The sequence below is a fragment of the Anthonomus grandis genome, chromosome 14 (genome assembly GCF_022605725.1).
Source record: "Anthonomus grandis grandis chromosome 14, icAntGran1.3, whole genome shotgun sequence".
NCBI lineage: Eukaryota > Metazoa > Arthropoda > Insecta > Coleoptera > Curculionidae > Anthonomus > Anthonomus grandis.
The window spans coordinates 12,564,482-12,581,041 of record NC_065559.1 but is presented as its reverse complement, the minus strand read 5'-3'; the positions used below and the strand labels follow the sequence as shown (position 1 = coordinate 12,581,041).

Sequence of the window (16,560 nt, the reverse complement as noted above, 5' to 3'; positions counted from 1 at the left end):
AAATCGTCATTTTCTATAATGTCTAAAAGCTCCGCATCCGTGTATAATTTGGAATCCATTTTTATGGATAACTAGATACAAAAATTACGATAAACACTTATTCGAAACAATTTTTATGCAAAAAAACTTACCAAAATAATTATTTCATAAAGTGCTAAATTGAAAATATTTATAACGCAACAACTACCGCTGGGTCACTTTGACCCATTTTCGTAAATTTGGCCACAACGAAGCTGCATTCCTACGTAGTTAATTGTGCCACTAAAAGTAAATACGCGCGCTAGACAAAGTCGTGAAGCCTTGCCCCCAAGTTACAAAATTGGAGGGGAAAATTTCAGTTTAAAGGCGTCTCTGGGTCAATTTGACCCCGTCAATAGTGGTTAGGGGTTAAATTGTCAATAACTAGGCAATGTCGCATTTTAAGGCAAGACAGTCTGTTAACCCCTATATAAAATTTCATTTAAATTTTACTTTTTTTGTACCGCGCGACAACATTTATACCGAACGACAGGTAGAGGGAGACGTACATCATTATCATTAGAACATGTCTGTCAGCAAGCGAAGTAATTATCTAATCGATTAACGTAAACCTTGAGTAGGATAATAACATTATCAAAAACAAATCAATGTATATTATTTAACCATCAGATCCTTCGAAATCCAGTGAATCAAAACCCCTATAAGATAGTTTAAGGGTTAAAGAGAGACCCCCATTTTAGAGAAAAATATTGGTGGTTCCAAAGAAAAAAATCTAATTAAGTATTACTATTTTTTGGGACACCTTGTATCAACCAAACTAATTTTAAAAAGTAGCCTTTTGAACTAAATTAACATTCTCCGTATTAAAGGTTTTTTCCGTTTCAAGATTTAGCCGCAATCGAGTACCCCCATATTTAAGATGGACATCCTAATAATCCTGTACGTCTACGCCAGCACCTGTCCGTCCCAAAAGTAATGTCTAAATTCATTTAAAATTAAGCACTGGATTTTAGCAAAAACGCTCGGACCCGTCGATTTTTACTTCATGTTGCGCTTTTTTGTACGTGTTAGTTTGTTAATACAGGGTTGCTCAGAAATTTAAAAAAATCATTTAAAAAAATCAAAAAACCATCAAAAATTAAATTAAATATTGAAAATGGTTGCCCTTCACGGCTTGACAATATCCAAGGCCATCAATGAACTCTCTCGTTGCACATTTTCAATTATTTTCTGATTTACGGTGCGCACTTCTCTGCGAATCCTCTTTTTCATGTCGTCTAGATTATTTGGCCTATTAACAAATGCCTCGACTTGAGGTGTCCCCACAAAAAAAGTCCATTGGTGCTAAGTCAGGCGACTTAGCAAGCCAATCGATGGGTTGGGTTGGTCTCCTTCCTATCCACTGATTGGGAAAAGTTTTATCAAAAAATGTTCGCACAGTTGCAGCATAGTGCGGAGGAGCATCATCTTGTTAGAAAATTAATTCTTTGTGAGTATTCTTTGGGTCCACTGGATCTGGAAATAAAGCTAGAAATGCTGAAACTAATTCAAATTGGAGAAACTCGAAATACACTTGTCTCGTTAAAATCTGTTCAAAGAAGATTGGTCCTATTACTCTTTCGCGTACCATTCCACACCACACATTTAGTTCTTGAGGATACTGGGTATTCGCTTCCATTAGTGCGGATTTTCCATTCCCCAATATCGACAATTTTATCTGTTCACACAACCATTCAAACAGAACGTGGCTTCATCCGAAAAAATAATATTTGTTACTAAATTCTTATTTAAATATATGCAATTGTTTTGTAAGCGTGCACAAAACTCATTTCTCCTATCGAAATCGTCATCAAATAACTCTTGCAATACAATAACTTTATATTGCTGATATTTGTTCTTCTTAACTATTTGGTGAACTTCAGATTTCACCAAGTGTAAATTGCCTCTAATTTACGACAGAAGAATGCACGGATTTTCTTACAAAGAAAGCAAAACGTCAAGTTGTTCATTTTCTACATGCCCGAATTCTCTAAATTTAGCCTCTGTTCTATTCACTGCCTTTTGACATATCGGAGGACGATCACGATGGATTGCATTAAATAATTAAGCAGCTTGAAATAAATATCAACGGGTCCAAGCGTTTTTGTCAAAAACTCATCGCTTAATTTTAAATGAATTATCCATAACTTTTGGAACACACTCTATAAGTTATTTAAGTCGAAATTTAACTGCGTTTGTGAGAGTAGTAAGAATTTTAGTGAAAATATGCGTGAAGTAAATAAGTATGTCTAAAGAAAATATGTGTATGTATAAATCTGAGAATCATTTGCGTATTATTGTAGTTTTGCACGAAACATAGAATTTTTATTTCAGCTGTATGAAATGATTATAATAAGGGTGCCGCTATAGATCGCTGACGTACCCCAATAGTAACAGAAATGAAAATCAATCCACACGCACTGAAACTTGCTAGTCAGATAAAATCTCAGCAAGGCAATTGAACTATTGAATCAAAAACTTTACCCAGCAGTATATTAGTATATCATATTTTGTAGTGTTTAACAACTTACAAATATATAATCAATAAACAAAACGTTGTTAATTATTTTTCTCTTTCATAATGTCTAATGTCATAAGATTAACAAGGTAAGGGGTTGTAACTAAAGTGTTTCCTAAAATCGGATTCACATTTAAGTATAATTTTATAAGAAAAATGATCAGAACCTTACATAAAACTGGTAAAATACCTAGAGGTTATAGGTCTTTGACTTGTAAATAATAATATTAATATGATTTGCTGCAGAATGGAAAACAAGTTATAAGAAATTTTATTAATAGTTCATTAAGGCCCAATTAGCGCCAATTAAAATCATTATATTTTTTAGAGGAATCTCATCAATAATATAAAAATTTAGTAAATAAGGTTAAAAGCCTAAAGGCTTAGAATAAAGTTAAAAGCCTTATTAATTTGATAGAAAGCATTTTTTCTTTTCGTGTCTTTTAAATTATCAGAGCTAGCCAAAATAAGCAATTAAATTTAAAAAAGCGAATAAAAAAATGTTGATGAACGGTTTGATCATTCTGTTGTTAATAACAGCTCGACATTTGTTTGAAATGCTCCTAATTAAAATGTCAATATAGTTTTGCTCAATTGTTCTTGTATTGGTAAATTATTCTGTAATGGTATTACTGAACTGTGTTCAGTAATTCTTTGATTTTGTTTGGCTTATCCTAATCTTCTTGCGCGATTTCCACAGAACAGTACTGGAGTTCTAGCGTAAAGATTGTCTTCATGTAACCTATTTCTTATTGTTTGGTCTATTGCTTGCTTACTTCTCTGTTGCTGACAGTAATTTCTCAGCTTACTTCTCGGCTAGTTGGCAGTAATATTGGCAGCTTAAATTTGCTACTTGTTTCACTATATTGTCACCAACATTTGTACTTAATACGTTTTTCAGTTTACGAAATACGCCTTTAAAAAATTAATAATATCAACAAGAATGACTTAATAGAATAATTTTGATATTTTGCTTTTATTTGAAACTTGGCTTGATCAAGATGATAATTTTAAGCATTTTACTATACCCAATTACCATTTAATTAGAAAAGATCGAGTTATCAGTTTAAGGTGGGGGTGTTGCGGCATACGTGAAAACTAATTTTACTCTGGAAATGGTAGCCTTGGATTTTAAAGTTAATGCACAGCTTCAATATTTAATATTTCAAATAAATGTTACTAATACAAACTATGCTTTTTGTGTTTTCTATAAACCGCCCAACATAAATTTTAATCTCTTAATTTCCGATTTTGCTTATATTTTTTTACACCTTCATCCCACCGTCGCGTCGCGTCAATGAATTGTTGTTTGGGGGATTTTAAAATAAGTTCACTTAATCTGAAAAACCCATTGGCACCCTTATTTGAAAACTATAATTTTTTGTGCAGATCATTGATGAGCCTCGGGTACTGTTAGCTCATTAATTCATGCGATTTTTGTTTTTAATCAATCAATTATTTTGACAAATAATTGGCAAAAATCTGGCGTGATTCCCTCCGGCAATAAATCTGATCATAAATTAATTTACTTCTATCTTAAAATACCTAACTGTTAAAATTTCTTACCTTATAAAACATCGATCTTTTAAAAATTTTAAATTTAAATAATTTTTTGATTGAGATGAGTTATTTACCGTGGGATGACATATTACATGCAACTAATATTGACCAGAAAATACTTATTCTAAATAATTTAATTTTAATCTTATTCGATCATAATGCGCCTGTTAAAGAGTCTCTTATAACCAAGCCTAAGGCTCCATGGATAAATGAAAATTTAAGAATATTCATGAAATAAAGGGATGAGGCGTTACAAAAATATAAAAGGTCAAAACTCCATTTGGACTGGGTAACATACAAAAAGTTAAGAAATTTTACTTTAGCTGCAATAAGAAAAAAAGAAGTACTTGGACTCGATGAGTGGCAATTCACAGAAAACTTGGGCAGGTTTAAAGCTGCCCAAGTTTTCTGTGCTCAATATTCATATAAATTCAATATAAATTCAATAATTCATATAAATTCAATAAACTTAAATATTTGTACAAATAAAAACTTTGAAATACCACAAAATTTGGCAAATTCCAATGATATCAATAACTATTTTGCTACATACTTGCAAAATAAATCGAACTGCACAAATAAAATTAACTTTTATTAGAATAACTTTTACGACAATAATTTAAAATTTAATTTCAAAATATCAGACACATCGACAGTTCGACAGTTCATAGAATATTAAGCTATATAAAGTATAATACTATTGGAGTAGATAAAGTATCACCACTAATGCTGAAATGTTTCAGTCCTTACATTGATATGTATATAACCCATATCATAAATTGCTGTATAGAGCTTGGCTACTTTCCCGATCAATGTAAATGTTCTGTAGGAAAACCGCTGTCGAAAACACCTAATCCCAGTGGCTTTAATGGACTTCGCATTACATTTTTTAAAGAATTCTGTATAAGCCAATATATGAATATTGCATAAACAATAACATTATTCCTAACACTCAATGTGGTTTTATAAAGGGTTATGGCACATCGGTAGCATTGATAAATGTGCTGGATGATATATCTAGAGCACAAGATAAAAAAATAAATACGATTTTGGCGTTGTTGAACTTTTCGAAGGCATTTGACACTGTAAATCATGATCTGTTGGTGGCCAAATTGCAATATTATGGATTTTACAACGAATCTTCTATGCTTATCAAATCTATCCCCTTAATGTTCTAATCCATAAGTCCTAATTTTGGGCCTCTTAATGTTCCTTATTTATACTTCAGATTTACTAAAATCATTGAACTTTTGTAAAATTCAGGCTTTTGCTGATGACACGCAGATCTACATAATATGCTTTGATACGAAAAATTTTAAAGAAATTGAGTTATGCATTAAAAAGATTTCAATTTAAATCTTAATCTTTTTTTCTTTCTTTTTCTTCTTTTAAAGAATAATTCAAATATAATTTTAAATAATTCGAAATTAACATTTATCGGCATTACTAAAAACTTAAGCGTTGTTATCGATATTCAACTAAGATTTCAAGAACATTTAAGAAAACTTATACAAAAATAATTTTTTTTCATTTTTTTTAATAAAATTTATAATAAAATTAATTTTTTTTTAATAAAACTAAATAATTATTAAGTAAATCCCTTAAAAAAAGGTTATATGAAACTGTTGTGTTATCTAATTTTACATACTGTGACTACGTGGTATATGGTTTTTCTTTGGATTTCGAGAGCAAGAATCGCATACAAAAGGTGTAGAATACTTGCTTGAAGTTTATATGTGGTTTGACTAAATTTGATTATATTTCACACTTATACAGTGCTTTCAGTTCAAAACGATCCACCCTTAAAAACTTTCTTAAAAAAAAAAAAAAGAAAAAAAAAAACACGTCAAATTAGATATACAGGGAGACGTTTAATTATGCGTTTACTGAAGTTCTGTCAATCACCTCCTCACTTCCAGCTAACCTCACTTTAATATGTCAAATGGGAACCCCCATCGTGTGAAACATCATAGTAAGGAGCGTAAAATTCTCTATTTAACGGTACTAAAAAAAATTAAATCGGTAAATGCGTAAGCAAATAGTTAGCGAAAATGTCTAGAAATAATGAATATTTTATTTACGCCAATCTTTGGTATGTCAAATGGCTACCTCATGGTGTGATACATTATTTTAAAGGGCATTTATTGTGCTATCAATGGTTGTAAAAAAAAATAAAATTGATTGACCAAGAAGCAATTAAAGTGTAAATCGGTAGGGTAGAAAAACAAATTTAATTAGTTTAACAAATTTATTTTATTAAATGTTCAAGATGCGCGCCGTTATTAGCAAGACAATAAAAAAGCCTATTTTCAAACTCCTTACGAACATTGGCAAGGGTCTGCCCGCTAATTTCTCTGCATTCTTGAAATATTCTATTTTTTAAATTCTCAATACTCTCAGGTGGGGTTTTATAAACTTTAAAAGAAAAAAGTCTGGTGGGGTTAGGTCCGGAGACCGCGCAGGCCATTCGATTGCACCACGTCTGCCAATCCACTTTTCTCGAGAATTTTCATCAAGCCACTCTCGAACTACCAAAGGGTAGTGCGCGGGAGCTCCATCCTGCTGAAAATGTATATTATTTTCATTCAATAATATAGCACCATGTTGATCTACTTGATTTTCCATAGATTGGATGATGGAAGGGTATATTGCATTTTCTAAAAGGTTTAAATAAATTTCGCCAGTCAAATTTTCTTCCAAAAAAAATGGCCCGATTATTTCATTCCCATAAATTCCTGCCCAAACATTAATTTTTTGGGGATATTGGGTATGGCCTTCCCGAAAAACATGCGGATTTTCATTATTCCAGTATCTACAGTTATGTCTGTTCACCAGGCCATTTAAAAAAAAGGTCGATTCGTCACTGAAGCAAATGTTCTTCAATAAATGGGGATCGTCGTCAATTCGCTGGCACATCACTTCACAAAATTGAATTCTCCTATCAAAATCATCTTTTCCGAGTTCATGAAGAATATGAATTTTATAAGGAAAGAACTTTTTTTTTTAAAAAACTTTATGTACGGAACCAGTGGAAATATTTGTTAGTTTTGCGGCCTTTGGTATAGACAAAGTTGGATCCATAGCAAATTGTCCTAGTACTTCAACTTGGCATGCTTCATCGACAACTCTATTTTCATATTTTTTTTATTGCAAATCGATCCCGTCTCTTCAAATTTTCGTATCAATTCTAATACGTATTTATGGCTCACGTTTTTATCTTGACACCTTTCATTAAATGCTCTCGGTTCTGCGAGCTCACCGATCTTGAGCTCCATATAGGAAAATTATTTCTATTCTTTCGGCTAGCGTATACACCATTTTATTAACTCACTGTTTTAACTAAAATTAAAAAATTGCACGCGTCAAACTGACAGTTTTAACAATAATAAATCGCCTGCTTTTTAAACGCCTTAAAAATGAAAGGTATTGCAGTGTTTTTTTGTACCTATTAGGTAAGTTTCGCAAAAAATATAAGTGAAATAAATACACATACAAATTTATAAGACTGCAAAGATTTTTGCAAAAGATTTGAAGACACTCTTTTTTCTCGCAAATAATGGTACATATTCTTTACTTAAAAAAATAAATAATTTGCTTGAACTAAATGTACTGTTTGTTACCACACATTTTAACTTCTAAATTGCTTGTATTTTTTTTTGATGATCTATTATAAAAAATGTAAGAATTTTAAAATGATGTAGGTGCCACACTAAAAGTATTCATTTAAAATACCAACGTTTGGCGTAAATAAAATGTTCATTATTTCTAGACATTTTCGCTAACTATTTGCTTACAAATTTACCGATTTCATTTTTTTTGTACCGTTGAATAGAGAATTTTACGCTGCTTACTATGATGTATCACACGATGGGGGTTTCCATTTGACATATTAAGGTGAGGAGGTGATTGACAGAACTTCAATAAATGCATAATTAAACGTCTCCCTGTATATCTAAATTGACGTGTTTTTTTTTTGTTAAGAAAGTTATTAAGGGTGGATCGTTTTGAAATGAAAGCACTGTATAAGGACTTTGGGTGGTTACAGATGAATGATCGTAAAATTTTTGCACTCTTCTTGTTTCTTGATGCTAAATAATCTGTCTTCTCCCAATTCAATAAAAGAGCGTTTAGAATTTTGAAATACCATTCACAATATTAATATTAGAAATGTAAAAAAGTTAACTAGGCCGCTGCATACTAATAATATTCTAATATGCCGGCGATCCTTTTCATAAAACGCTGTAAAGCAAAACAATTCAATACCGGAATGTTATTTTACATTAAGCCCTAAAAATTTTAAGAGGAAGTACAAGAATTAATTTTGGCTTTATATATATAATATATTATATATTATATATAATAAAGGCTTTTAACCAAATTTAATATTAATATTAGGATTTCTTTAACCTTAAGATTATTGGAATATTTGCATACATATATTTTTTTTGTTATCTAATAATTTTGTCTAATGTTTTTAATATATTTTTTGCGTAATAAAAGAATCAGTGAACTAATACTGTAGTAATTTAGGTAAAATTTATATATTTCTTATATTAGTTTAGCTAATAAATATATCTAAAATATTATTATAGTGTTTGTCTGGTTCAGTTGAGTAGCTTTATGTCCAAAAAATGTCCAAAAAATCATGAACACAATTTATATTATTTTTTTCATTCCCTAGAGTATTTGGATATGTATAAACATAAAAAATCTGAATATGATTTGATAAAAATCTGAATTGATTGAATATGATAACTTGGTAATTAATTTTATAAATAGATTATTTTATTGAAATATTGTCAAAATAATCGAAAGTAGCTGCCAATATATAGCCTTACACTAAATAACGACTATATTAAAACAACAAAATACTGTCGCTTTTCAATTGTAAGCGATAACTGCTAGTAAGTGATCAATGCCCTTATATCGTTTGCATTTATCGTATCTACTAATGTAAATGTAACTTAAAATAAAGATTAATTTTCTCGTAAACTGATTATAGAATTCAGTAAAAATTAAAATTACTTACCATCCTTGGTCAGATTCCTTAATATTAGTGAGATTGAGCGATGCGGCACCATAGTTGGACTCAGGGGATACGCGGGATACTCGTCCCTCGTAACCCTCGCCGCTGTGGGTAGGGTAGCTTTCATACCAGATGTATATCGGAATATCCTGTCCCTTTAAAAAGTACTCAATCAAGGTACGGCTCTTCTAGGAAGAGAAAAAACAAACGAACAAATGAATGACCTTAATCCATGATTGCGATGATTCTGAAAATTGGGGTGCTTGGGGAAGAGGTATAATTGGTATTGTAGATGTTAGATCTGGTAATGATTACAATTTTATTATTTAAAATTAGTTTTTGTTATTGTTCTTTTGTTAAGGTTAACTACTACCAACTTTATTTTTCTATGAATCCATCTTACTACTAAGGCTGTTACTCATGCAGATTATTTATATTTACTATATCTATTTATTACCTAAATTATTTTTTTTCAAATGCAAAGAAGTTGGCTCATCATACGAGACCTATGGCTAAAAGAAGAGTATTTTTTTCTAAAACAGGGCATTTCTTTAGGAATCATTTAGTATTACCTATAAAACCATTTAGATAAAATATTTAAAAAAATATAGATAAATATATAATCATAAACAAATATTTTAATAGATATTTGCCAACTTTATGTATCAAAGAGTTTTAATGTGCTGTTATTATTAATTATCAGTGCTAATTCTATAGTATTAATAAATGAAGTTAAATTTAAAAATATGAAATAATAAATTATTACTTGAAAAAATTGAATTCGTCGTAAATCCATTTTAAAATATCATGCACATATATTGTTTTTTTAAATTTTAAAATGACTTAAAGGGACAAACAAAATTGTTTAAAGCATACAATAGATATACCATAGTACCTATAGTATATCTTTTAACCTTATTTAACAATTAATCCAGTGAGATGAGGTCACATATGAATTTGTTGAATACTAATTTTTTTCCGTTAGTCTATAGAATAGTACAATATCATATAATTTTTCTCGCTGCTTATCTTAATGATATTATTGATCAGTACCGAGTAAATCCTAAGCCATCACAATGGTCTGCCGAAACCGCGATAACCAGGTTGCGGCACGCGAATCTTCGATACAATACGATGCTTGCAAGGAATCCATGCATGCAGCCTGCGCTGGGCTATCTACCGATGATTATACCTGCATTACGAGGAAAAGTTCGGGCCTTAAAAGTTTTATGCTCACATTGCGAAATAAAATTGGTGAATATCTCCAATATAAAGTCAATTATACAAGAGGAAACATATAAACTAATGTCCAAGATATAGCTGAGTTGGAAAACAAAGTAAGGGAGCTTAACTTGGAAAACACAGGTTCTAAAGAATGTATTTCTCCGACCCACTTTAAAGAAATTATTTCGGAGATTAATGAGCGTAACAACCGGAAACGCAATTTAATTCTATTTGCGTAAATTTATTACTAAACTTTGTAAACTTGTATTTTTTTGCTTCTTCTATGCAAATAAAAAATATTTATTATTATTATTATTATTATTATTATTAATATTATTAATCTAAAAGAGCCGTCATCCACTATCAGTAAGGATCAAAGAATAAGTCAAGAGATGAAGGACGTCAAGGGAAAATGGATCGTCTCGGAGTTTCAGATGGATAATTTTCAATCCCATCATCTGGGTAAATACACTTCAGGTAGCAACAAACCTCGTCCTATTAGACTTACATTTTCAAGCGAAGATATCGTACATAAACTAATAAAAAATTCCAAAAAGGTCCAAGAATCGCAGGATTACAAAAACGTGTCTATCTCTTACGATAAAACCCCTAAGCAAATAAGTTATTACAAAGAAGTTAAATCACAACTTAAAATAAGAGAAGATAATAGTGAGCGTAATATTGTGATTAAATATATACTGGGAATTCCTAAAGTAATTACCCCCTTCCAGCTTAAATGTTTCAAAAAGTCTTGTACTTTACTACCAAAACTCTAGAGGTTGTAACACTAAGTGTGAGAAATTTTTAATTCAGTTTCCACAGGTTTTTGTGACGTTATGGGACTTACAGAAACGTGGTTAAAGGCCGATATATCTAACTCTGAATTCTTTCCCTCTAACTATGATGTCTGACGTGCTGACCGCGATTGTGAATCTCATATCGTCGGAAGGGGCGGGGGTGTGTTGCTAGCAACTAAATCGGAACTTAGGGCTATCCAGATTGATTTTGCCGATTTAATTCCGCGATTCGCATTAATCGTTATTGTAGGGTCTAGAATAAGCATTAATAATCTATATCGTATAAATATTATTGTAATTTATATTATGCCTTCTCTACCCTACGACTACCTTGAGCAGTTTATAGAAACAATATGCATGCATGATGAAATTCTTAATCAAAAACTTATTATTATGGGTGACTTTAATGTTCCTCTATATGGTATAAACGAATTTGACACCAAGGCTGCACTGATTGACTCTTTTTTAAATATTCTGGGCCTAAAACAATTAAACATTGTAAAAAATATTATGGGGCGTACATTGGACTTGGTAATTTCAAATATCGATTGCGAAATCTTTGAAACAAGCAGATCCGTATCAAGAGTCGATCATTATCACCCCCCCTTACTTATCAATATTGACAATTTAATTATGGAAAAATCGTCTCCTTTTGGGTTGTGCAAAACTGCTCCTAAGGCATTTAACTTTCGTAAGGCAAATTTTCCTCTTCTGTACGAATTAATCTTAAATATCGACTGAAAGCAATTGTTTGAATGTACAGACGTTAACAAAGCCTGTGACATTTTGTATAACTTAATTAATAATGTTTTTAAAACCACTGTACCATTAAAAATAAATCGGAAACGAAGATATCTCCCTTGGTACACTTCTGAGATCATTCGCTTAATTGAAAATAAAGAATTAGCTTACAAAAAATATAAAAAACACAAAATTATCTATTACTATGAAATATTTCGAAATGCTAGACTCTTAAAACACTACTTGATAGTACATTTCTAAATTATTTACGTCAATTACAAAATAATATCCACGCTGACAGGTCTCAGTTTTGGACATACATAGAGATAAAGAAGGGCGACTTTAGAATACCAGGTGTGGTAAAAGATGGCACTAATGAATTCTCGGATCCCAAGTCAATAGTCGAGGCTTTTTCTAATTTCTTCCAGAGCGTTTTCATTGATTCAGATGCAAGCAACTTTGTTCCTCATACTTTACTGCATAATCAAAACATAGTCTTAATTAATCCTGTTCAAGAGTCCGATATAATCGAAGCATCCAAAAAACTCAAAAACAGATTAACATGTGGTACCGATTCGATTCCAAGCTTTTTAGTTAAAGACTGTGTTACACCTTTAGCGAAACCATTAGCTCATATTTTTAACTTATTCATTCAAACAGGTTCGTTTCCGTCTTGTTGGAAGATCGCGCGAGTTATTCCAGTTTTTAAAAAGGGCGACAAGTCAGAACTTAAAACTATAGACCGATTTCAATTCTATTCAATTTTTCTAAGCTTTTTAAAATTTGTATACACAAACAATTACATGCACAAGTAAGTACACTAATATCGCCCGATCAACATGGTTTTATGGAACGAAAATCATGTATCACTAATTTATGTTGTCTTTCCGAATACATATGTCAAGCCCTAAACAACAGAAGTCAAGTGGATGTTCTGTACATGGATTTTCAGAAGGTTTTCGATCAAGTAGATATCACTATTTTATTAATAAAACTTTATTATCTGGGTTGCTCTTAAAATGTATTAAAATTATTTTCTTCGTACCTTCTAGACCGAATGCAGTTTGTCGAAATCGACGGTTTTTGCTCCAATCAATACATCGTGAGATCTGGTGTCCCACAGGGTGCAAACTTGGGACCGCTTCTTTTTTTGTTGTTTATCAATGACCTTGCACTGACTATTTTATGTCTTAAACTGCTTTTTGCAGACTGTTTTAAAATTTATAGAAAAATAAAAACCATATCTGATTGCCAACTGCTTCAATCTGAACTAAATAATATATATGACTGGTATCGGAATAACAGACTTTTTCTTAATATGTCAAAGTATTTTCAGGTAACTCTTTGTAGAAACAAAAATTTTATTCAGCATAGTTATGATATACAAAATTTTCCTTTGACTAGGTGTCTTTAAATTAAAGATTTGGGTGTTACTTTTGACCAAAATTTCAACTTTAAAAATCATATCTATAATACAGTTATACCAGCATCCAGATCTCTGGGTTTTATAATTAGAAATTGTCACAACTTGATGAAGTTAGGGTGGTGCAGTTCTTATATTGCCCATTTGTTCGCTCCAAGCTTGAGTACCCTTCAATTATATGGCATTCAGTATATCAGGTGGAGATTGATAAAATTGAGTCAATTCAGCGAAGATTTTTAAAATATTTAATGTACAAGACCGATGGTGTTTATCCAGCAAGAGGAACATGTCAAGATACAATGCTTGCACGTCTTAACACGTAAGCCTTAGCCGACCGCCGTGTGGTAGCGGCCGTGGTCTTTTTATACTTTATTTAATTATAAAATCGACTGTAGCTCATTGTTAAATCAAATTTTCTTTGTTGTTCCCAGATTAAACTCTAGAAACTCTCGAACATTTCAGTATAATAGAGCAATAAATCACATTTTTAGAAGGTCGCTGATTTATTATATGTGTAACTTATTTAATACTCTTTGTAACCACAACTTGGACCTGTTTGTTGCTTCAATGTCTTTCTTAGTAGGATTTTTTAATCAATAATCTTAAATCTTGAATTTCTCTTTGAGATTTTGTAGGTAGGTAATTAATATTTTTATTTTTGGTAATATTAGTTACACATTGGGAGGCCAGTTCGGAACATGTCCTTTTCAGGGCTGTTTTAATATCCGTTCTAATTTTAGTTGTTTATGTCCATGTGGGTTGGTATTTTTAAATGTTTTTTTTGAATTGTTTCCTCCACGAAAAACCTTTGATTTTTGATTATCTCCTTGCGTTCTGATTTAGGATTGAATTTAATTTTTGCTCTTATTAACCTGTGATCGCTACCGGTGTTAAATTGATTTAAGGCTAAGGCATTTTTCTTCGTCTCATCATCTCTTTTAAGAATTACCAATTATTTTAACTAATCCTTTAAAGAACCTAAAAAAACATGGTAATAGGCGATATGTAGTGAGATTTGGTACAAAATGCCATCGACCCAGCTCTAACAAATATCATAGAGGAGGACCCCGCATACAATGAACAGAAATTGATTTTCCAACAAGACGGAGCTCCTCCACATTTCTCACTAAATGTATGCAACTATTTAAATGACCAGGACGCTGGATAGGACGAACAGGCGCATTTGAGGGGCCACCTCGGTCACCCGACTTAAATTTTCTAGATTTTTTCTTGTGGGGACACATAAAATCCATAGGTTTCAAAACTCCACCTGCTACATTAGAAGAATTGCGAAGAAGAATTATTAACGTATGTCACGAAGTGACACCGCAAATGTTTTGAAGATAATTATATCACTGTATGAATGTTGGCGGACAGCACTTCGAGCATTTACTTGGTTAACATGGTAAGCATTAAATCGCTTTTTGCATTCTTCGTCACACATTATTGTTTAACTTTCAAGAGCCCATATTTCTTGAACAAGTGACTCGATTTTTTAAAATTAAGCAGCGTTGTATAGGGAATGACAAGGCCCTTTTAAAGAGGTACCACTTGACCCTACGTACTATTTAAAAAAAAATTAGGGGATATCACCCCCGCTTAGGGGGTTTGGTTTTTTGAAATGGTTTTTATGTCAAAAGTTGTCCCCCTGAAAAACAAACTTCACGTATTCTTGGATTTTCCTTAAAAGTTTTTTCCCACCCTGCAATGCCTTGCGGTACGTTTACGATGGGCCACACTGTATAAATACGATGATAAACTAAATAAGATGTATGTGAAAGAAGAACATTCTTTAGACCTTTTTAACAAAGAATAATTAATTACCTAACAAATAAATGAAGCGATAATGTTATAAAGTACCTTTGCCGCCAGCCCTATAACGACGACGTCGGTCGTTTGGTAAACCATAAATAGAATTAAAAATCCCAACTTTTAATTTTCATTAAAAGTTTCCGACCGAACCTTCTATATTTTGAAATATCCGGGCTCAACTAAAGTACTCTATTAAAAATTTCACTTCAATGCGGCTCCTCATCCATTAATTTTATAATGGCTTGCTTAATTAAGGCCCTTGTTTTCGATGTATGATGTTTCACCGTTCGATAGTCCTATTTTGGTTCGGTTTTAAAATAATATACATATTTAACAAGTGTCAGATCATTTTTTGAGTCAGCTTTATTAAGCATCGATCGACAATGCTAATAATGAGAAGATCTAATTAATGGGCTTTGAATGAAAATTAAGAGAATATAATGGAATGGAAATTAAGAGGTGTAGCAGAAAATAATGAAGCCGAGTTTTTCTCAAAGAAATAAAAAAATTTTTATCTCTCTGAAACAATAATATCATCCCTTTGAAAGTAAGTCTCCTGGGCAACTACACACCGATGAAGATGATTTTTCCACTGTTGATTGCAGTGCTAGAAGTCTTTAGCCGGTATGGTCTTCAGCATGTTCTACACTTTTGGATGTTTTTTCAGGGCATTTTTCAATTTAAAAAAAAGTTATAGGAATTGATGTCAGATAAATAGGGGAGATGGGGACCACAAAAATTATTTTTAAAGTCAAAAATTCTATGGCGGATAGTATGACACGGAGCACTGTCATGATCAAGCATCCATTTGACTGGAATGTCTGATTTGACACGAATCACTATGTAGCATTTTTTTGTTCTTATAGGATATTCTTAAAAATACTACAAGTTTTGGTTTGTATAAATTTATGTAAATTATCCATTTAATATTATTGTATGAGGTTTAGACTTTATTTTTAAATATCGGCAACAGGGCATTCGCACCATGCCACCTTGAAATGTTGAGTTTCAAGTTCATGTCTAGTGGGTTGCATAAATTCAATCACTTTTAATTAATTTAAGTAGTATACATTAAATGATTTAATCTGGTTACTCTCTTTATTTAAAGATATTTTGTTTACAGTAATCATACTACAAGTGTGTTTAGCTTTATTGGTCTAATTTATAAAAATAAGTATGAATAAAACCGGTTTAATATTTGGTAATAGTCACTTTATAGACGTTAGACACTCTCGCAAATTTTGCTTCAGGAAGGTCAACCTTGATCTATGCTAGGTACCCGGGTACTGCTGAAAATAACAAATCAGTACCCGGTTATTGTTTTGAATTGTTGACAAAATATTAATATTACCTACTAATTATTAAATCATGAATCGGTACTGATTCCACTAAGAGCTCCTATTATGGAATTGGTGTTGGATTTTGTATGTTTAATCAAATT

The 16,560-nt window shown here is 31.6% G+C and overlaps 1 protein-coding gene across 30 annotated transcripts in view; it reads right to left on the bottom strand.

The window, feature by feature from the left end:
* The window catches only part of LOC126744584 (protein turtle), a 735,337-nt gene that overhangs the window by 175,617 nt on the left and 543,160 nt on the right, over positions 1-16,560 (bottom strand). For 25 of the 30 annotated variants that reach the window (XR_007663236.1, XR_007663238.1, XR_007663237.1 and 22 more), the window contains one exon: positions 9,126-9,310. Coding sequence is in view for 27 of the 30 variants with exons in the window: in XM_050452059.1 (XP_050308016.1) it covers positions 9,126-9,310 (185 nt within the window). In the remaining 3 variants the exon portion in view is untranslated. The remainder of the gene's footprint in view (positions 1-9,125; positions 9,311-16,560) is intronic. The other 5 variants (XM_050452075.1, XM_050452077.1, XM_050452078.1 and 2 more) reach the window with 2 other exon arrangements.